The sequence below is a fragment of the Moschus berezovskii genome, chromosome X, assembly GCF_049115385.1.
Source record: "Moschus berezovskii isolate FMDL1 chromosome X, NW_MosBer_1.0, whole genome shotgun sequence".
In the NCBI taxonomy this organism is placed as follows: Eukaryota; Metazoa; Chordata; class Mammalia; order Artiodactyla; family Moschidae; genus Moschus; species Moschus berezovskii.
In genome coordinates, this window is record NC_142488.1 from 3,451,041 (window position 1) to 3,471,484 (window position 20,444).

The 20,444-nt window shown below is 42.5% G+C and overlaps 1 protein-coding gene across 1 annotated transcript in view; it reads left to right on the top strand.

Annotated features, from left to right (window-relative positions):
* LOC148773201 (odorant-binding protein-like) overlaps positions 1-20,444 on the top strand; it is a 42,770-nt gene that overhangs the window by 9,408 nt on the left and 12,918 nt on the right. Inside the window, exons 4-5 of the mRNA XM_088834001.1 lie at positions 2,469-2,579; positions 4,505-4,606. Coding sequence (XP_088690127.1) covers positions 2,469-2,579; positions 4,505-4,606 — 213 coding nt within the window. The remainder of the gene's footprint in view (positions 1-2,468; positions 2,580-4,504; positions 4,607-20,444) is intronic.

Consider the following 20,444-nt stretch of genomic DNA (forward strand, 5'->3'; position numbering starts at 1 on the left):
GTATCGACTAAAGTACACGAATTTGAGCAAATTCTGGAAGGTCATGGAGGACAGGGAACTTGGTGCAGTACAGTTCATGGGGTCATGGAGATTCAGACATGACATAGTGATTTAATATCAATAAGAACAACGTGGCTAACCATGAGTGTATAATTTCTATTTTTTAGGAGTCTCACAGAAAATTTACAACTGGTTTATGAACTAAGATCACGGGGTCTATATTGAGATGGCACATTAGTGCCATTCACTTTTATTTAATTATTTTTAATTTTAATTGGAGGCTAATTACTTTACATTATTGTATTGGTTTTGCCATACATTGACATGAATCTGCTCCGGGTGTACATGTGTTCCCCATCTTGAACCCCCTCCCGCCTCCCTCCCCATCCCATTCCTCTGGTTCATCCCAGTTCACCAGCCCTGAGCATCACTTTTTAAAAAGAATCTTATAATATCTGAGTCCATTCAAATTTAGATGGAGGAACTTGAACTCAAGGAAATCATCGAGAGTTCAACCATAAAGGCAGCTTCTATACAAAGCAATGGGCATGCTGGCTAAGCTTTGTATCTCTGAGCTCTTTATAATGGCCCTAAATAGCATTATTATTTTCACACAGCCTAAAGGATACATGTTTGATTAAAATTTAAACACATCAATATGTGATCACAACCCTTTCCTAAACGAAGAAGTCACACAGTACATATGGCATAGCCACAAATTAGTAAAATTCATGCCTGAAATATTTCCCCATACTTTGATGGATAGCTTCTGATATTTGAAGTTTTCAAAATTGTGCTTTCATTTTTCTTATTCCCACTATATGGTTTCTTTTCGCCGAATCATGAATGCTTCCACTGTCTTTATCCTTCTCCATTTTTGCAATCCATTTTAGCATGAATTTTACACAGTGACTAAAGAAGGAAGACAACAGAAATGCAAGACTCTAGGGTACCAGCCATTGCCGCGTTCAGGTTTGTTTGGAAACAGTGAAGTGTAGCTACCTCAGGCCCAGTTACCAGCAGTGGCCTTGATGGTGACCTGAAGCCCAGGAGACAGGTTTGCTCTCACTTTTGTATCACATTCATTAACATCACAGTCAATTCATTGATGTTGCTATGTCCACCTTGGTAAATACATGGTGAACCACAAGTGGTCACTGATAATCTGAAGACATTCGTTGTCTGAATTAAGCTGTCCCAACGTGAGAAAGGCTTGTGGACTTAGCATGGCCTTGGGAAAATTGCATATTCTTGTCAGGGCTATGAGAGTCTGAAGCTGCTTTGGATGCCTTTTTTTTTTTTTTTTTAAGCACACTGATAATTTTCAGTGGCTCAGACACTGAGCAGTGGTGTTTGCAGGCTTCAGTAATACAGATGTTCATTTTCACATTCCATGTTGCTGAATGATTGCAGGAAGGTGAGATGGAGGCCAGGAGAGAGAGAATGGACATAGAGGGTGTGGCGGTGACACACAGTAGGTCAGAGCTGTTTCTTGTCCAGACACGCGGGCAGGGCAGAGGGGAGTTGCAGTGCTCCAGGTGGGGAAGGAGCTCACCACTAGGAGGTCACTGCCTACCTGTCCCAGCAGGTAAGCTGTCTTCACACCAACAGACACGGCAGGGGGCTGTATCATACTCCAGTGTGAAGGGTCGGGAAACACAATACTTAAAGTGCTCAAAAGGTTGCCTGGCCTAATGTCACCACTCAGGAACAGAAGTTGATGAACCCAAGGTAGGCTGACATTGGCCAATAGAAACCAATTCCATGGCTGGGGTCACAGCAATACAAAAAATTTTTGAACCTCGATTGGATAATATGTGTATGCTGCTTAAAACACTCTTGGGACTTCCCTGGTGGTCCCGCGGATAAGAATCTGCCAGCCAGGGCAGGAAACATAGGTTCAATCCCTAGTCCAAGAAGGTCCCACATGCCATGTCGGAACTAAGCTCATGTACCAAAACTACTGATCCTGCACTCTAGAACTCCGAGCTGTAACTACTGAAGCTCATGCACCCCAGTGCCTATGCTCAGCAACAAGAGAAGCCACTGCAGTGAGAAGTTCGCACAACACAATTAGACTGTACTCCACCGTCCCCACAAGTGGACAAAGCCCACGGGCAGCAGGGAAGACTCAGCAAATCAAAAATAATTAATTATAAATGCAGAAAAAGAATCTGTTAGGTTTATCAGCACACACGTTCTATAAAGCATCTTAGGCTTCTCAGAACACACATTCTATAAAGCATCTTAGTAAGACAGCAAGGAGTGACTGATTAATTGTAGGAAAAGGTGGGGATGAGGAAAATCGTACCTCCTTCTGTGGCCATGGTTAACGGCAGCATTCTGTGCAGGATGAAGTGAGTGGGTCCATACACGATGGACCGTTCTTCATGCCCGCCGTGTGTCACAATAATCTAACTGACAACAAGTTAAGGTGGGGCTGTTTGTATCTTTTCTCTCTCTCACAGACGCGGGTCACAATGAACTTCAACCCATTAGTGGGGACGAGAACACGCTCTTAACATATAATGTCAACCTGGATGGACATGGCAAGGAGACAAAACTGGTGGAATTATTTGGTAGGTATGATATTAAATTCCCATAACCATTGTCATGTAACACGCACACTGTAAGGACTTTCATTCAGAATATCAGGAAGTGCTGACAGCATTCCAAATTCAGGGTGCAAGGCCTGCGTGTTTATGCTCACCAAATTAAGGATCCTGGAAGGTAATCTACCAAGAAACAGGAGGCCATAGGGTGCAGAATATCACATCATCAGGCATTTCACAATGATTCCTATGTGTTCAAATATTAGAAAATGAAGTTTTGCTGGAATATTTTATTTTACATATGTCAACATATTTCAAGTCATGTCTATAATGAGGATGACAAATAATCAAAATATACAGTGTACCTTAGGAATAATTCCAGCTACTGAATAAATACTTGGTGTTTAACAAATATCAATAGGCTTTTTACCAAATTTATTCTTTGTACCTTGAGAAATGCAAATACAGAAGGCATACTATAAAATTTTTTCAGTATAGGACTTTTGACTTTGAAGAGAGAACTTAACCTAGGCCCGATGTTGTTTCAAGGACAGACACCTTCTCCAAATCTCAGTTACAGGCTCACGTTAATATAAACAGAAGTTCAAAGTTTTAGTGACTGAAAAGTTTTTCATTTTAATGACACAAATCCCTAAAGTCATGCTGATGAAGTTTTAATATAAAAAATTAGGTAAAATTTTATTTATTTATTTTAAATAAATAAATTTTAAAATTTTATTTATTTTTTAATTGAAGGATAACTGCTTTATAGATTCTACTGTTTTCTGCCATATACCAACACAAATCAGCCATAGGTATACATATGCTTGTGTGAAAGTTGCTCAGTCATATCTGACTCTTTGTGACTCCATGGACTATACAGTCCATTGAATTCATCAGGCCAGAATACTGGAATGGGTAGCCTTTCCCTTCTCCAGGGTAACTTCCCAACCCACAGATAAAGCTCAGGGCACCCACATTGCAGCAGAGTTCTTTCCTAGCAGAGTCACAAGGGAAGTCAATAGGTATATATATGACCCTTCCCTTTTGAAACTGCCTCCCATCTCCCTCCCACCCCTCTAGGTTGATATAGAGCCCCTGTTTGAGTTCCCTGAGACATACAGCAAATTCCCACTGGCTACCTATTTTAACTATGGTCATGTCATTTTGCATGATACTCTCTCCATATATCGCACCGTCTCCTCCCCTCTCCCCATGCACATACGTCTCTTCTCTATGACTGATTCTCCACTGATGCGCTGAAAATAAGTCCATTTTCAGTACCATCATTCTAGATTCCATAAGTATGTGTTAGTATACAATATCAGTTTTCTGATGCACTGTAAGCCTTGGAACACTTATAAGAAAATCTTTGACCTGTTCCATGTTTCAAATGCATTGTTCTTATGAAAACTGATATCACCCACTCAAGTAACCATGCAGAAGCACTGAGAGGTGTGTGTGCCATGGGGACAACAGTTGTCTATTTCAGAAAATGTTATTGGGTACAATGGCAGGTTCATGAAAGAGTAAATCACGCCCTGTTATTATGTGTGATCCGGTGAATGTGTCCATGGAAGGGGAGAAAGGTGGTTCCTACTAAGCTTGGTGTACAAACAGATATGAGAGGCAGGTATATACGCGAGGAAGGTGAGACAAGCAAGTAGGCTCCATATTAGGATGGACTCAGCCCCAAATTCACGAAGATCCTGGCAAGTTTTTGGGGTCCAGGTCCTGATGCTGAGGAGTAGGGTGTCCTACTCACCAAGTTGGACTGGGGTCAATTCTTAAGACAGAAAGCACATATTTGTCTCATGGGAACCACTGAAAGCTCTTAGATTCCAGAATTGAACATATGATTGTCACGTTCCATTTCTTCTTCTGTAGATTCAGAAATTTCCATGGGTTCCCCGGGGGTCGACAATTCTGTTTTCTGTTCTGTGATTTTACAGGCAAAGGAAATAATGTAGACTCGAAATACAAAGAGAAGTTTGACAGCATGGTGAGAGAAAAAGGGATTCCGGAAGAAAATGTCCTGAACTTAATCGACATTGGTAAAGGAATCATACTTTTTCCCCTGCCCATATCACTCACTTGTTGTGTATAAACCAGAAAACGAGTCAGCTTATTCAAAATATCTTCTTACACATTTAATCTCTTTGAAGATACTTTATTACAAGAAAGGAAGGAAGGAAGAAAACTTGGAAATGCTGGGGAGTGTTTCATTTCTCCCATTTTGTTTTTCCCTAGATAACTGTCCAGAGGAGTGAAAAAAAAGTGACTCTGGCACTCTCGTAAGTAAACTCAGTCCGTTTTAAACGATGCCCCTTCCAGATGAAGCAATAAGATAACAATGTTATTTCATATGTGTGAAATGTTTGTCCCACCACTTTAAATGTATCACTGAAGAATTTTCTATTCTGTAATATTGCTGCTCTTGAGCCATATTATTGTAAACACTTTGATTAATTAACGCCAAGCAGCTGTGGTGAGAGAGTCTTATCCTACAGAAATCTTGCAGACTAGAGTCATCTGACAGAAGCAGGAATCCCCATGAGTTGGTGGAAATTATTAGTGTTCCCATCAGCCCTGACCTCGTGGTTGTCCCCACACATTCCTCCCCCAAGAGAATCGGTATGAAACAGAGCTCTGCTTCCCTGAAGCAGGGCTTCCCTGATACCTCAGTTGCTAAAGAATCCGCCTGCAATGCAGGAGACCCCGGGTCGATTCCGGGGTCTGGAGGATCTGATGGAGAATGGAAAGGCTACTCCAGTATTCTTGGCCTTCCATTGTGGCTCAGTGGGGGAGACCTGGGTTGGATCCCTGGGTTGGGAAGATTCCCTGGAGAAGGGAAAGGTTTCTCCAGTATACTAGTGTGGTGAATTCCATGGATTGTCACGGTCCATAGCATTACAAGGAGTTGGAGATGACCGAGCGACTTCCACTTTCACACTTTTCACAAGACCAGTGTTTGATCTCATATGATTCCGAGAGAAACAGTAGATGCCTTCCCACCACACTGTCTGAAACATGCATTTGCAATATATTCCTACTCAGATGTCATGGCGTTTAATGCTCTGTCGAGAAAGAATCTTAACAAAAAGAGTGACTAAAAGCACGAGCATCCAGGTGAATGTGATAACAGCGATGTGGTACCTATTTTCAATGGAACAATACTCAGCAAGAAAAAGAAGCAACTAACTCTATTTACAGCAACGTGGATGGACCAAGATATTTGTCACGCTGAGTGAAAGAACTCAGAAAGAGAAAGACCAATGCCAGAAATGTCACTTCTAGGTTTCAGTTTAGTTCACTAATTGTCATATCCAACTCTTTGTGACCCCATGGACTGCCGTATTCCAGGAATCCCTGTCCATCATGAACTCTCAGAACTTGCTCTAACTCATGTCCATTGAGTCAGTGATGACATCCAACCATCTCATCCTTTCTCGTCCCCGTCTCCAACGCCTCCAATCATCCCCAGCATCAGGATGTTTTCAAATAGGTCATTTATTCGCATTAAGTGGCCAAAGTATTGGAGTTATAGCTTCTACATCAGTACTTCCAATGATTATCAAGACTGATTTCCTTTAGGGTGGACTGGTTGGGTCTCCTTGCAGTCCAAGGGACTCTCAAGGGTCTTCTACAACTCCACAGTTCAAAAGCATCAATTCCTTGGCGCTCAGCTTTCTTTAGAGTCCACCTTTCATTTTAGTGTAGATAAATGCCATGGTTCAGATGGTCACAAATTTGCCAACAATGCAGGAGACCCACATTTGATCCCTGTTTCAGGAAGATCCCCTGGAGAGTGAAATGGTAGCACACTCTCTTATTCTTGCCTGGAGCATCTCCATGGACAGAGGAACCTGGTGGACTACAGTCCAAGGGGTCACCAAGAGTTGCACACGACAGAGTGACTTTCACTTTCTCAAAGATATCACTTGTGCTTGGAATCTAAACCATGACATAGAGGAAAATATTTACAAAACGGAAACAGGCTCACAGAAGTGGAGAACAAACTTGTGGTTGTCAAATCGGAGGGACTTGGGGAAGAGAAGAATTGGGAGGTTTGTGGTTGAAAAGGGAAAGTGGAAGAAAGGGCTAGTTGCTCAGTCATGTCCGAATCTCTGCGACCCCATGCACCATAGCCTTCCAGACTCCTCTGTGCATGGGATTCTGTAGGGAAAAATACAGGCGAGGGTAGCCATTCCCTCCTATATAGGATCTCACCAACACAGGGATTGAACCTGGGTCTCCTGAATTGTTTGCAGATATCTTACACTCTGAGAAGTGTGAGGTTAGTAGATGCAAACTATTATATACAGGATGGATAGAGAATAATTTTCAACTGCATAGCACATGGGACTGTACACAATACTCTGTAAAGCCTAAATGGGAAAAGAATCTGAAAAAGAATAGATCCTAGTTTTTGTATGTAGAATCACTTGCCTGTACACCTGAAATCAATGCAACATAGATAATCAACTATACTCTATAATTTAAAAAGCAAAGAAGTTAATTCTTGAGGACCCAGAAGACAAAACTTGCAGGATTAGAGCTGTCTGCTGCAATTACCGAGCCTTAAAACCATCACTAGAGGAAGATGTATATGCATTGTGAAATCATTCTCATAGAACCAATCCCCATGGGGAATTTCCAAACTTGTGTACATCCTAGGGACAATTCCACGGGCAACTTGCTGTCACAGAGATGTGGAGTGTTGAGGTCCACCTGGAATTGGACACTGGCTCAACTACCACCTCCCTGTAACCTGGACAGCTGACTGCCTGAAGCTCACCCCTGTCAGCCATTACACCGTTGACTGAACTAAACCTCTGGTTCTCTTTTATTTACCTAGAAAAAGAGTCACTGAGACCAGACATGTCCTTGTGTCCGTGGAATCAAGATCAACAACACGAAGACGACTTTCCTCGTTCCTGATTAACATGATCCTGCTCTCTTCACACTCACACTCCCACTTCCACCTCATCGCTCCCCATCATTACATCATGGCTTGATTCGTGTTATTTGATTGTTGAGGGTTTAAATAAATCGATTGAATATCTGCCCTGCACACGCATGTCTGTACAAAAGTCACCTCATTTAAAACACACAAAGTCCACATTAAGTATCCAGGAAACTGTGCCTTTCATAGGACAGGGGTTCATCAGAGACACTCCTTATGTAGATTTGGTAGATATGCCCTCAGATGTCCAGGGAAGAGGGAGAAAGGAGACTAAAGCATCATGGGGCAGGGTTATACATCCTCCACCATATGGGCTTCTCTGATGGATCAGATGGTAAAGAATCTGCCTGAAATGCAGAAGACCCAAGGTCTATCCTTGGGGGAGGAAGATCCTCGGGAAGAGGAAACGGTAACCCACTCCAGTGAAGAATGCCATGGACAGAGGAGCCTGGTTGGCTACAGTCCATAGCATCCTAAAGAGATGGACAGGCCTGAGCGACTAACACTTTCACTTTCTGTCTCCTGTTCGGAAGGGGTCAGTCTGATCAAAGGAAAGTGTCTAAAATGCATCTTATTCATTCCCAAGAAAGGAACATACATTCCACTCACTAAGGCTTGTGCACAGAAAGCGCAGGATGACATTACTGTTCTATTCAGTTCAATTATTCAGTCGTCTCTAAATCTTTGCGACCCCATGAATCGCAGCATGCCAGGCCTCCCTGTCCATCACCAACCTCCGGATTTCACACAAACTCATGCTCATTGAGTCGGCGATGCCATCCAGCCATCTCATCCTCTGTCGTCCCCTTCTCCTCCTGCCCCCAATCCCTACCAGCATAAGGGTCTTTCCCAGTGAGTCAACTCTTCACATGAGCTGCCCAAACTATTGAAGCTTCAGCTTCAGCTTCAGTCCTTCCAAGGAACACCCAGCACTTATCTCATTTAAGATGGACTGTTTGGATCTCCTTGCAGTCCAAGGGACTTTCAAGAGTCTTCTCCAACACCACAGTTCAAAAGCATCAATTCTTCAGTGCTCAGCTCTCTTTTATAGTCCAACTCTCACATCCATACATGACCACGGGAAAACCCATAGCCTTGGCTAGATGGACCTTAGTTGACAAAATAATATCTCTGCTTTTTAATATGCTGTGTAGGTGGGTCATAACTTTCCTTCCAATGAGTAAGCGTCTTTCCATTTCATGGTTATTATCACCATCTGCAGTGATTTTGGAACCCAAAAAATAAAGTTTGACACTGTTTCCCCCTAAAGTTCCCATGAAGTGATGGAACCAGATGCCATGATTTTGGTTTTCTGAATGTTGTGATTTCAGTCAACTTTTTCACTCTCCTCTTTCACTTTCATCAAGAGGCTCTTTAGTTCCTCTTCACTTTCTGCCATAACAGTGGTGTCATCTGCATACCTGAGGTTATTGACCATGTATCCTTGAGGCAACCTGGAATTTTGAGTGGCCAAGATCAATAAGCCTCCTAGCAGTGTTAAGTTAGGAATTGTGCAATCTAAAATGTAAAAACAGTGGTTACAGAAAAAAAAAGAAAGAAAAGAAACCAGAAAAGTAAAACAAAATTAATAATCTGTTGTTAGAGGCTTCTCAGTTACAAAAACATGAATGAATTTGAGGAGAAAACAGGAAGATGTACCAAGCAGTACTTAGCATTATTTGTACGGAGTTACAGCAGTAAAAATTTTGTAAGATGGTTCTGGTTTTATTACTATTCTATTGCCTACATTTTGACCAATATTAATGAGAGTTGGGATGAAAGGGTAAAAGAGACCTTTCAGTACAAAGCAATAGAATTATTTTTTTATCAGTTTCCTTAGGAATGAAACCTTATTTCTTTTCTATTCTATCTTTTAGTGAGTGGAGAATGTTTTACAATGTTCTCTTGGCTTCTGCCATGCTGCTGCTGCTGCTAAGTCGCTTCAGTCGTGTCCAACTCTTTTGCAACCCCATAGACGGCAGCCCACCAGGCTTCCCCGTCCCCGGGATTCTCCAGGCAAGAACACTGGAGTGGGTTGCCATTTGCCATACAACAGTGCAAATCAGCAAAAATTATTATTTACTCACCTGCCTTTTGAGCTGCTCCCCTCACACCATCTCACCTTTCCAGAACATCACAAGCGACTCTCTGGGCTCCGTGTTTCACCAACTTCTCATCAGCTACATATCGTTTGCAGGGAAGAAACAGAGAGGCAGATATAGAGAACAGAGTGTGAGCACAGGGAGGGAAGAAGAGTGCTGAGACCAGTGGAAACCAACACGATTACTGCAACTGTCGCAAGAATCTCTGAGAAGAATTAGTGTCTAATTGCCCCTTGATTGGCAGTTAGAAAGACTTCCTAAGATGGGATGGGCCTAGGATACACTCCCAGGGGACACACGTTGGTAAGAGTCCAAAAGAAAACTTTGGGAATGCTGGTGGTACAAAAGTAGAGATGGAAGGGTGATGATAAGTGGTGTTAGCTGGGATCAATTGACCACTCAAATTTATCTGAGTCAAGGACTTCTCTCGTGGTCCAGTGGTTAGGATCCTGTCCTTCCCCTGCACAGAGTATAGGGTTCATTGGGGTTTCATCCCTGTTGGAGAACTAAGAACCTGCATGCTGCATGGGGCAGCCAAGATAAAGAAACAGACAAAAGAAAGAAAGAAAGAAAATGAATATCTGGGTCAAAGACCAAAGAGAGGAAATGGTTTCAGGATATTCAGAGACATGAAACCTTCAATCACGCAGACTTTCCAGCTGAAAATATGACAGGATAATATACAGAGGAATGCATGAACAAAGGAGATAACATGATTTTGCAACTGAAAGAAAAGAGAGCAAAAGGAGAAAATATAAATACTATTGTCTGTCCATGTGAACATGAAGGGAAGTGATCCTCTGAGGATGTGAGCTGAGGATGCCCTTGAGAGGACAAAGTCTCCTCAAAGGTCTGAATTCATTCCAAATGAAGGAATCTGAGCTCCAATCAGTCCCAGGAGCAGACAGCACTGGGTCAGTTCTCACTTAGTTGACTCGGGAAATCTGAATCTCATTTCTTCTTTTCTATACTCAGAAAAACATCTCTTCACAGCCACTCCAGCAAAGTGCAGCCGCTGTACCTTACCTTGGATGAGGGGTTTTTCCTCAAGGCCGCCCCTCCTGACCTTGAATGCGGAGTAGCTCCTCTCGGCCCTCCTGTGCCCGCTCAGCCACTGCCTGTTGGATGTGGGGTCTCTCCTCTTGGCCGCTGGCCCTGGCATCAGGCGTGGGGTAGCTCCTCTCGGCCGCGCCTCTTTGCCTGGTCGGCTGAAACGGGGCTGGCATCTCTCGCGTGAAGGTAAGAAAAACGCAAATAAGATGGTAGGTATTGCCACGGGGCATCAGAGGGCAGACACACTGAAATCATAATCACAGGAAACTAGTCGATCTGATCACATGGACCACAGCCGAATGTGGTCCACTGGAGAAGGGAATGGCAAACCACTTCAGTATACTAGCCTTGAGAACCCCATGAAGAATATCAAAGGGCAAAATGATAGGATACTAAATGAGGAATTCCCCAGGTCGGTAGGGGCCCAGTATGCTACTGGAGATCAGAGGAGAAGTAACTCTAGAAGGAATAAAGGGATGGAGCAAAAGCAAAACCAATACCCAGTTGTGGATGTGACTGGTGATGGAAGCAAGGTCCGGTGCTGTAAAGAGCAATATTGCATAGGAACCTGGAATGTTAGGTCCATGAATCAAGGCAAATTGGAAGTGGTCAACCAGGAGATGGCAAGAGTGAATGTCGACATTCTAGGAATCAGTGAACGAAAATGGACTGGAATGGGTGAATTTAACTCAGATGGCTATTATATCTACTACTGTGGGCAGGAATCCCTTAGAAGAAATGGAGTAGCCATCATGGTCAACCAAAGAGTCCAAAATGCATTACTTGGATGCAATCTTAAAAACGACAGAATGATTTCTGTTCTTTTCCAAGGCAAACCATTCACTATTACAGTAACCCAAGCCTATAACCCAACCAGTAACGCTGAAGAAGCCGAAGTTGAACAGTTCTATGAAGACCTCCAAGACCTTTTAGAACTAACACCCAAAAAAGATGTCCTTTTCATTATAGGGGACTGGAATGCAAAAGTAGGAAGTCAAGAAACACATGGAGTAACAGGCAAATTTGGCCTTGGAACACGAAATGAAGCAGGGCAAAGGCTAATAGAGTTTTGCCAAGAGAACGCACTGGTCATAGCAAACACCCTCTTCCAACAACACAAGAGAAGAATCTACACATGGACATCACCAGATGGTCAACACCGAAATCAGATTGATTACATTCTTTGCAGCCAAAGATGGAGAAGCTGTATGCAGTTAGCAAAAACAAGACCAGGAGCTGACTGTGGCTCAGATCATGAACTCCTTATTGCCAAATTCAGACTTAAATTGAAGAAAGTAGGGAAAGCCACTAGACCATTCAGATATGACCTAAATCAAATCCCTTATGATTATAGAAATAGATTTAAGGGTCTAAATCTGATAGATAGAGTACCTGATGAACTCTGGATGGAGGTTCCTGACATTGTACAGGAGACAGGGACCAAGACCATCCCCATGGAAAAGAAATGCAAAAAAGCAAAATGGCTGTCTGAGGAGACCTTACAAATAGCTGTGAAAAGAAGAGAAGCGAAAAGCAGAGGAGAAAAGGAAAGATATAAGCATCTGAATGCAGAGTTCGAAAGAATAGCAAGGAGAGATAAGAAAGCCTTCCTCAGTGATCAATGCAAAGAAATAGAGGAAAACAACAGAATAGGAAAAACAAGAGATCTCTTCAAGAAAATAGGAGATTCCAAGGGAATATTTCATGCAAAGATGGGCTCGATAAAGGACAGAAATGGTATGGACCTAACCGAAGCAGAAGATATTAAGAAGAGGTGGCAGGAATACACAGAAGAACTGTACAGAAAAGATCTCCACGAATAAGATAGTCAAGATAACGTGATCACTGACCTAGAGCCAGACATCTTGGAATGTGAAGTCAAGTGGGCCTTAGAGAGCATCACTACGAACAAAGCTAGTGGTGGTGATGGAAATCCAGTTGAGCTATTTCAAATCTTGAAAGATGATGCTGTAGAAGTGCTGCACTCAATATGCCAGCAAATTTGGAAAACTCAGCAATGGCCACAGGACTGGAAAAGGTCAGTCTTCATTCCAATCCCAAAGGAAGGCAATGCCAAAGAACGCTCAAACTACTGCACAATTGCACTCATCTCACACGCTAGTAAAGTCATGCTCAAAATTCTCCAAGCCAGGCTTCAGCAATATGTGAACCGTGAACTTCCAGATGTTCAAGCAGGTTTTAGAAAAGGCAGAGGCACCAGAGATCAAATTGCCAACAACCGCTGGATCATGGAGAAAGCAAGAGAGTTCCAGAAAAACATCTATTTCTGCTTCATTGACTATGCCAACGCCTTTATGTGTGGATCACAATAAACTGTGGAACATTCTGAAAGAGTTGGGAATAGCAGACCACCTGACCTGCCTCTTGAGAAACCTGTATGCAGGTCAGGAAGCAATAGTTAGAACTGGACATGGAACAACAGACTGGTTCCAAATAGGAAAAGGAATGCGTCAAGGCTGTATTTTGTCACCTTATTTCTTTAACTTATATGCAAAGTACATCATGAGGAACGCTGGGCTGGAAGAAGCACAAGCTGGAATCAAGATTGCTGGAAGAAATATCAATAATCTCAGATATGCAGATGACAATGCCCTTATGGCAGAAAGTGAAGAGGAACTCAAAAGCCTCTTGATGAAAGTGAAAGAGGAGAGTGAAAAGGTTGGCTTGAAGCTCAACATTCAGAAAACAAAGATCATGGCATCTGGTCCCATCACTTCATGGGAAATAGATGGAAAAACAGTGGAAACAGTGTCAGACTTTATTTTTTTGGGCTCCAAAATCACTGCAGATGCTGATTGCAGCCATGAAATTAAAAGACGCTTACTCCTTGGAAGGAAAGTTATGACCAACCCTGATAATATACTAAAAAGCAGAGACATTACTTTGCAACCAAGGTCCATCTAGTCAAGGCTATGGTTTTTCCCTTGGTCATGTATGGATGTGAGAGCTGGACTGTGAAGAAAGCTGATGGCCGAAGAATTGATGCTTTTGAACTGTGGTGTTGGAGAAAACTCTTGAGAATCCCTTTTACCGCCAGGAGATCCAACCAGTCCATTCTAAGGGAGATCGCTCCTGGGTGTTCATTGGAAAGACTGATGCTTAAGCTGAAACTGCAATACTTTGGCCACCTCATGCGACGAGTTGACTCACTGGAAAAGATTCTGATGCTGGGAAGGTTTGGGGGCGGGAGGAGAAGGGGACGACCGAGAATGGGATAGCTGGATGGAATCACTGACTCTGTGAACATGAGTTTGAGTGACCTCTAGGAGTTGGTGATGGACAGGGAGGCGTTGCGTGCTGTGATTCATGGGGTCGCAGAGAGTCGGACACGACTGAGCAACTGAACTGAACTGAACTGATACTCAGAAAAAAAAAATCTTTTAAAGTATTTATTTGCCTATTAACAGTGAATGAAGATGAAAATAAGTAAATTTTGATTAAAAAGAAAAAAAAAAAGACTCACTGTTTCAGTGACCTTGTGTTAGGAATTTGCTTTTTCCATTAAAAACTCTAAGAATTGTAAGAACTGCTATTCAGATTTTTTTTTGCTCAAGGGAGAAAGAACTGAGTTAGTGAGTAAATATTATATTAAGGATTAAATGGGTAAAAGGGTGTCTAGACAGAAATCGCTGAAAATAAACTACTGATATGCCTTCAACAGATGACTTTAAGCAGCATATAACCAGATCGCCCTCTTAGTACTTAGGAGGAAAAAGCCCACATTGGGGCAGGAGAAGGTGACGAATACTCTGTGCTACCTGCTCCCCACCTCAGAATAATAGGATTCTTTCCAAGGGACTCTTTGGAAATAGTGTTCCCTTGGCTAAATCACAAAGTCAATCTTTACTTTTAGAAAATAAATCTTACACTATCTCCTCCATATTAACAGAACCTTGCAGAAGTGAGGGATATGTAAATTGGACAGCTCATCTCATTTTGGATCTCGTGATAAGCAGGAAAATAAATAATTGTCTTCTTGCATTATTGGATGTACTGCAGTTTCTCACTTTAAAGGTCAAATGCCCACATCCACATATGCTTCTCTTAAAACAAATATCATTATTAAAATGACAGAATGCCAGAAAAGTTTATCTCTGCCAACCAGGATCCTGAAGGTGCCGTCTGTTTTAACTGTGGTCATTTGACGAACAACCATTGGTTCACGATGTGTCACGCCAACAGATGCAGGCTACAAAAGTCGCAGCACTTTTGCATCCTCTCCAACCACTGGGACACCCTCAGCTTCTAGAGCAGAAGGGCCACGAGACTCAACAAGATGAAGGCTCTGCTGTTCAGTCTTGTCCTCGGTCTGCTTGTTGCCATTCAAGGTGAAGCTCAGACAGACGCCTCACAGGTACCAGGGCATTTGAACGGTGGACAAGCTTGGGAGGAGTTCTTAGCGTGTATCCGTGTGAGTGTCCTTTTTGAGGTTTGGTCATGTGGACTGCTAAGTCTCGCCATCTCCCTGCAACTGAAAATTGCTCCATTCGCTGGCTCTATGCCTGCTGTTTGTGATGTCTGTATCATCTCTACCATCCATTTATCGGCTCTCTTGTATGTTCACTACTCTTGCAAAACCAATGGATGATCTCTCAGCTGTTGGATTGGGTCTCTTGCATTTGACAACATAGCTCAAGCTATCTCAGTAATACCTCAATTATTTCCTTTATCTGACTTGAGTTTTCACATGATTTTATACCTAGGGCTGTGTTAGTAAAGATAGGTAACTTCTGCTAAGTGAAAGGGCAGGGAATCTCCTGAGGGATTGTATCGAGCAGAATTTACAGAGATGAACTAAGATTTCTGAAGGTAATTTTGCTTTTAGTTTACAGGAAGATGGTTAACCCAATACACGTCAGCCAGTAACATGGAGAAGATCACCGAGGGGGCGCCATTCCCCGGTTTCATGAGTTACATTGAGCTTGATGAAGAAAATGGAACAATACTGATGCACTTTTATGTAGTAAGTAAAAGTCACCCAAAAGGAAAACACCTCTAAACTCTGGCCTGAGGGAGGGTGTCTCTTCCCCGTCTGCAGGAAGCTCTCTGGCTGATGTTGAGAGGAAGACTCCCTGAGCTGTGGGGCTGAGCAGGGATCCTGGGCTGGGAGGAGGGCAGTTTCACTGTGAGCACCAGCGAATGTCCTGATAATTCTGCGGATTGGGGGAACCAGAAGCTCACTGTCATCAACTCATTACAGTAAAGAGGGACACAGCCGAGGGAAGAGGCTCATGTCCTGGAACCCACAGTCCCCACCAGGCGCTTGACCCCTTCCTGCAGAATTTGTAAGAGACGGTTCCCACTGAGCCCAGAAGTGAGAGCAGGGGGAGCCCACACAGTGAGCTCTGCCCTCGGGGCTTCCTCATGGGAGGTTTCAACATTACTGAGTTTCCCAAAGTCGTCAGAGCCCCTAGTGACTTTCCCAAATCCTTTCCCAGGCACTGCCATTGCACGTGACAGCAGTTCAATCCCTGCGTCAGGAAGATCCCCTGGAGAAGGAAATGGTGACCCACTTCAGTATTTTTGCCTGGAGAATCCCATGAACAGAGATGCCTGCTGGGCGATAGTCCAAGGGTTCGCAATAGGTCAGACAGGACTGAGCAACCAACCAACCACACACAGAGATCCAAGTACCATTCATGGAATGTCCACTATATTTTAGGTGGTATGCTAGGAACATGCAAAGTATGGCAAAAATCAACACATTTGTTCAGCCATTATCTCCCACCCCACCCCACCCGAAAGAAACCAGAACATGTAAACTCAGGTATACATTGTGAGGAATAAAAGTATTAAGAACAGAAACAACTAAATATTTAATGCTTGGGGATATTGCTTTATAAATATATATCACGGATTATGTATTACATATAACCATATGGTTGATAGCATCAGTTCATTCGCTCAGTCGTGTCTGTCACTTTACGACCCCATGAACTGCAACAAGCCAGGCCTCCCTGTCCTTCAACAAGTCTCAGACTTCACTCAAACTCATGTCCATTGAGACGGTAATACCATCCAACCATCTCATCCTCTGTCGTCCCATTCACCTCTCGCCCTCAATCTTTCCCAGAATCAGGGTTTTTTTGTCCAAGGAGTCAGTTCTTTACATCAGGTGGCCAGAGTATTGGACTTTCAGCTTTGCATCAGCCTTTCCAATAAATACGCAGGACTGATTTCTTTAGGATGGACTGGTTGGGTGTCCTTGCAGTTCAAGGGACTCTCAAGAATCTTCTCCAATACCACAGTTCAAAAGCATCTATTTTTTGGTGCTCAGCTTTTTTTTACAGTCCAAGCCTGACATCCGTACATGACAACTGGAAACACCATAGCCTTGACTAGATAGACCTTTGTTGGCAAAGTAAAGTCTCTGCTTTTTAATATGCCATCTCGATTGGTCTTAACTTTCCTTCCAAGAAGTAAGCGTCTTTTAATTTCATGTCTGCAATCAGGATCTGCAGTGATTTTGGAGCCCCCAAAAATAAATTCTGACACTGTTTCCACTGCTTCCCCATCTATTTCGCATGAAGTGATGGGACCGGATACCAGGATCTTACTTTTCGGAATGTGGAGTTTCAAGCCAACTTTTCCACTCTCCTCTTTCACTTTCATCACGAAGCTCTCTAGTTCTTCTTTATTTTTGCCGTTAGGGTGGTGTCAATTGCACATCTGTGGTTATTAATATTTTTCCTGGCAATCTTGATTCCAGCTTGCACTCTGCCAGCCCAGTGTTTCTCATGATGTACTCTGCATATAAGTTAAATAAGCAGGGTGATATATACAGCCTTGACAAACTGCTTTTCCTATCTGGAACCAGTCTGTTGTTCCATGTCCAGTTCTAACTGTTGCTTCCTGACCTGCATATACGTTTCTCAAGAGGCAGGTCAAATGGTCCGTTATTCCCATCTCTTAAAGAATTTTCCACAGTTTACTGTGATTCACACAGTCAAAGGCTTTGGCATAGTCAGTAAACACGAAATAGATGTTTTGGAACACTTTTGCTCTTTTGATGATCCAACAGATGTTGTCAATTTGATCTCTGGTTCCTCTGCCTTTTCTAAAACCTTCTGGAACATCTGGAAGTTCACGGTTCATGACTTGTTGAAGTCTGTCTTGGAGAATTTTGAGCATTACTTTGCTAGTGTGTGAGATGAGTTCAATTGTTTGGTAGTTTGAGCATTCTTTGCTATTCCCTTTCTTTGGCATTGGGATGAAAGCTGTCATTTTCTTGTCCTGTGGCCACTGCTGAGTTCTCCAAATTTATTGCCATATTAAGTGCAGCACTTTCATTGCATCATCATTTAGTATTTGAGATAGCTCAACTGGAATTCCATCACCTCCACTAGCTTTGTTCATAGTGATGCTTCAGAAGGCCCAGTTCACTTCTCATTACTGGATGTCTCTCTCCTGGTCAGTGATCACACCATCGTGATTATCTGGGCCGAAAAGGTCTTTTTTGTACAGTTCTTCTGTGTATTCTTGCCAACTCTTCTTAACATCTTCTGCTTCTGTTCGGTCTATTTCTGTCCTTTATTGTGCCCATCTTTGCATGGAAAGTTCCCTTAGTATCTCTACTTGTCTTGAAGAGATCTCTAGTCTTTTGCGTTATATTATTTTCCTCTATTTCTTTGCACTGACCACTGAGGAAAGCTTTCTTATCTCTCCCTGCTATTCTTTGGAACTCTGCATGGAAACGGGTATATCTGTTTTTTTCTCCATTGCTTTTTGCTTCTCTTCTTTTCACAGCTATTTGTAAGGCCCTTCAGATAGCCACTGTGCTTTTATTCATTTCTTGACCTTGGGGATGATCTTGCTCCCTGTCTCCCATGCAATGTCACCAACCACCATCCATAGTTCATCAGGCACTCTTTCTATCAAATCTAGTCCCTGAAAACTATTTCTCACTTCCACTGTTTAATCATAAGGGATTTGATTCAGGTCATATCTGAATGGTCTAGTGGTTTTCCCTACTTTCTTCAATTTAAGTCAGAATTTGGCAATATGGTGTTCATGATCTGAGCCACAGTCAGGTCCCACTCTTCTTTTGCCGGACTGTATACAGCTTCTCCATCTTTGGCTGAAAGAACATAATCTATCTGATCTCAGTGTTGGCCATCTGGTGATGTCCACGTGTAGAGTCTTCTCTTGTTCTGTTGGAAGACAATGTTTGCTAAGACCAGTTCGTTCTCTTCGCAAAACTCTATTAGCCTTTGCCCTGCTTCATTCTGTACTCCAAGGCCAAATTTACTTGTTACTCCAGGTGTTTCTTGACTTCCAATTTCTCCATTCAAGTACCCTATAATGAAAAGGACTTCTTTTTGGGTTGTTACTTCTAAAACATCTTGTAGATCCTCATAAAACCGTTCTATTTCAGCTTCTTCAATGTTACTGGTTGGGGCATAGACTTGGATTACCGTACTGTTGATTGGTTTGCCTTGGAAACAAACAGAGGACATTCTGTCGTTTTTGAGATTGCATCAAAGTTCTGCATTTCCAACTCTTTTGTTGACTATGATGGCTACTCCATTTCTTCTAAGGGATTCCTGCCCACAGTAGTAGATACAATGGTCATGTGAGTTAAATTCACCCATTCCATGTCCATTTTAGTTCACTGATTCCTAGAGTGTCAGTGTTCACTCTTGCCATCTCTTGTTTGACCACTTCCAATTTGTCTTGATTCATGCACCTAACAGTCCATGTTCCTATGCAATATAGCTCTTTACAGCATAGGACCTTGCTTCTATCACCAGTAACATCCCCAAATGGGTGTTGTTTTTGCCATCCCTTCATTCTTTCTGGACTTCTTTTTCTACTGATCTTCAGTATCATATTGGGCACCTATTGACCTTGGGAGTTCACCTTTCAGTGTCCTATTATTTGCCTTTTCATACCGCCCTTTTCTTTACTCGTTATTAAATGTCTACGCCTAGAGCCATAGGTAAGAACAGATCTGCTTATTCTAAACTTTTCTGGCTCTTCACGTGAGAAAATTATGCACTCTGAATCATATTCCCCACCTTCCCTCTCTCAGCACAAAGTTTAAAGATGTAATCAGCGTCTGCATATGCAAGACGTTTTCCAAGCCAAATGAAAGGAGTTTGTCTGCTCAGATAAAATGTTGTGTATTTGCAGTTATGTTGGATAATTGCTGTGTTCCCACTTTGTGGTTGGTTTTCAGTGAATTCAATGCATTTCAATTCCCTAATGACTAAGAGGGCTTCCCTGATAGCTCAGGTAGTAAAGAATCTGCCTGCAATGCAAGAGAGCCTGGTTCAATTCCTGGGTCAGGAAGATGCTCTGGAGAAGGGATAGGCTACCAACTCCAGTATTCTGGCCTGGAGAATTCCATGGACTGTATAGCCCATGGGGTCAGAAAGAGGCAACATGAATGAGTGACTTGCATTTTCACTTTCAATGACTAAGAACACTCACCACACTTCACTGTGGGCATTCTTTTCCAAGGTGTCTGTTCAAAAATCAATCCAGTTCCTGTAGAGTTATATTCCTTTTAGTATTTGTTTCATGAAAATTCTTTATATGGGCCAAATACACATTTATCACATACATGTACAGTATGTGAAGCCACGTACTCCTGTTATAGAGGTGACAATATATACTTATCATATACTATATCCATAAATTTCTTCATGATATCATACAAACACATCGTGTGTATTTAAGTGTTTGCTTGTGTAAGTGTCCGTGAGAGTGCAAAATGTGTCTGTATACAGACATGTGTCTTTCAAGTTT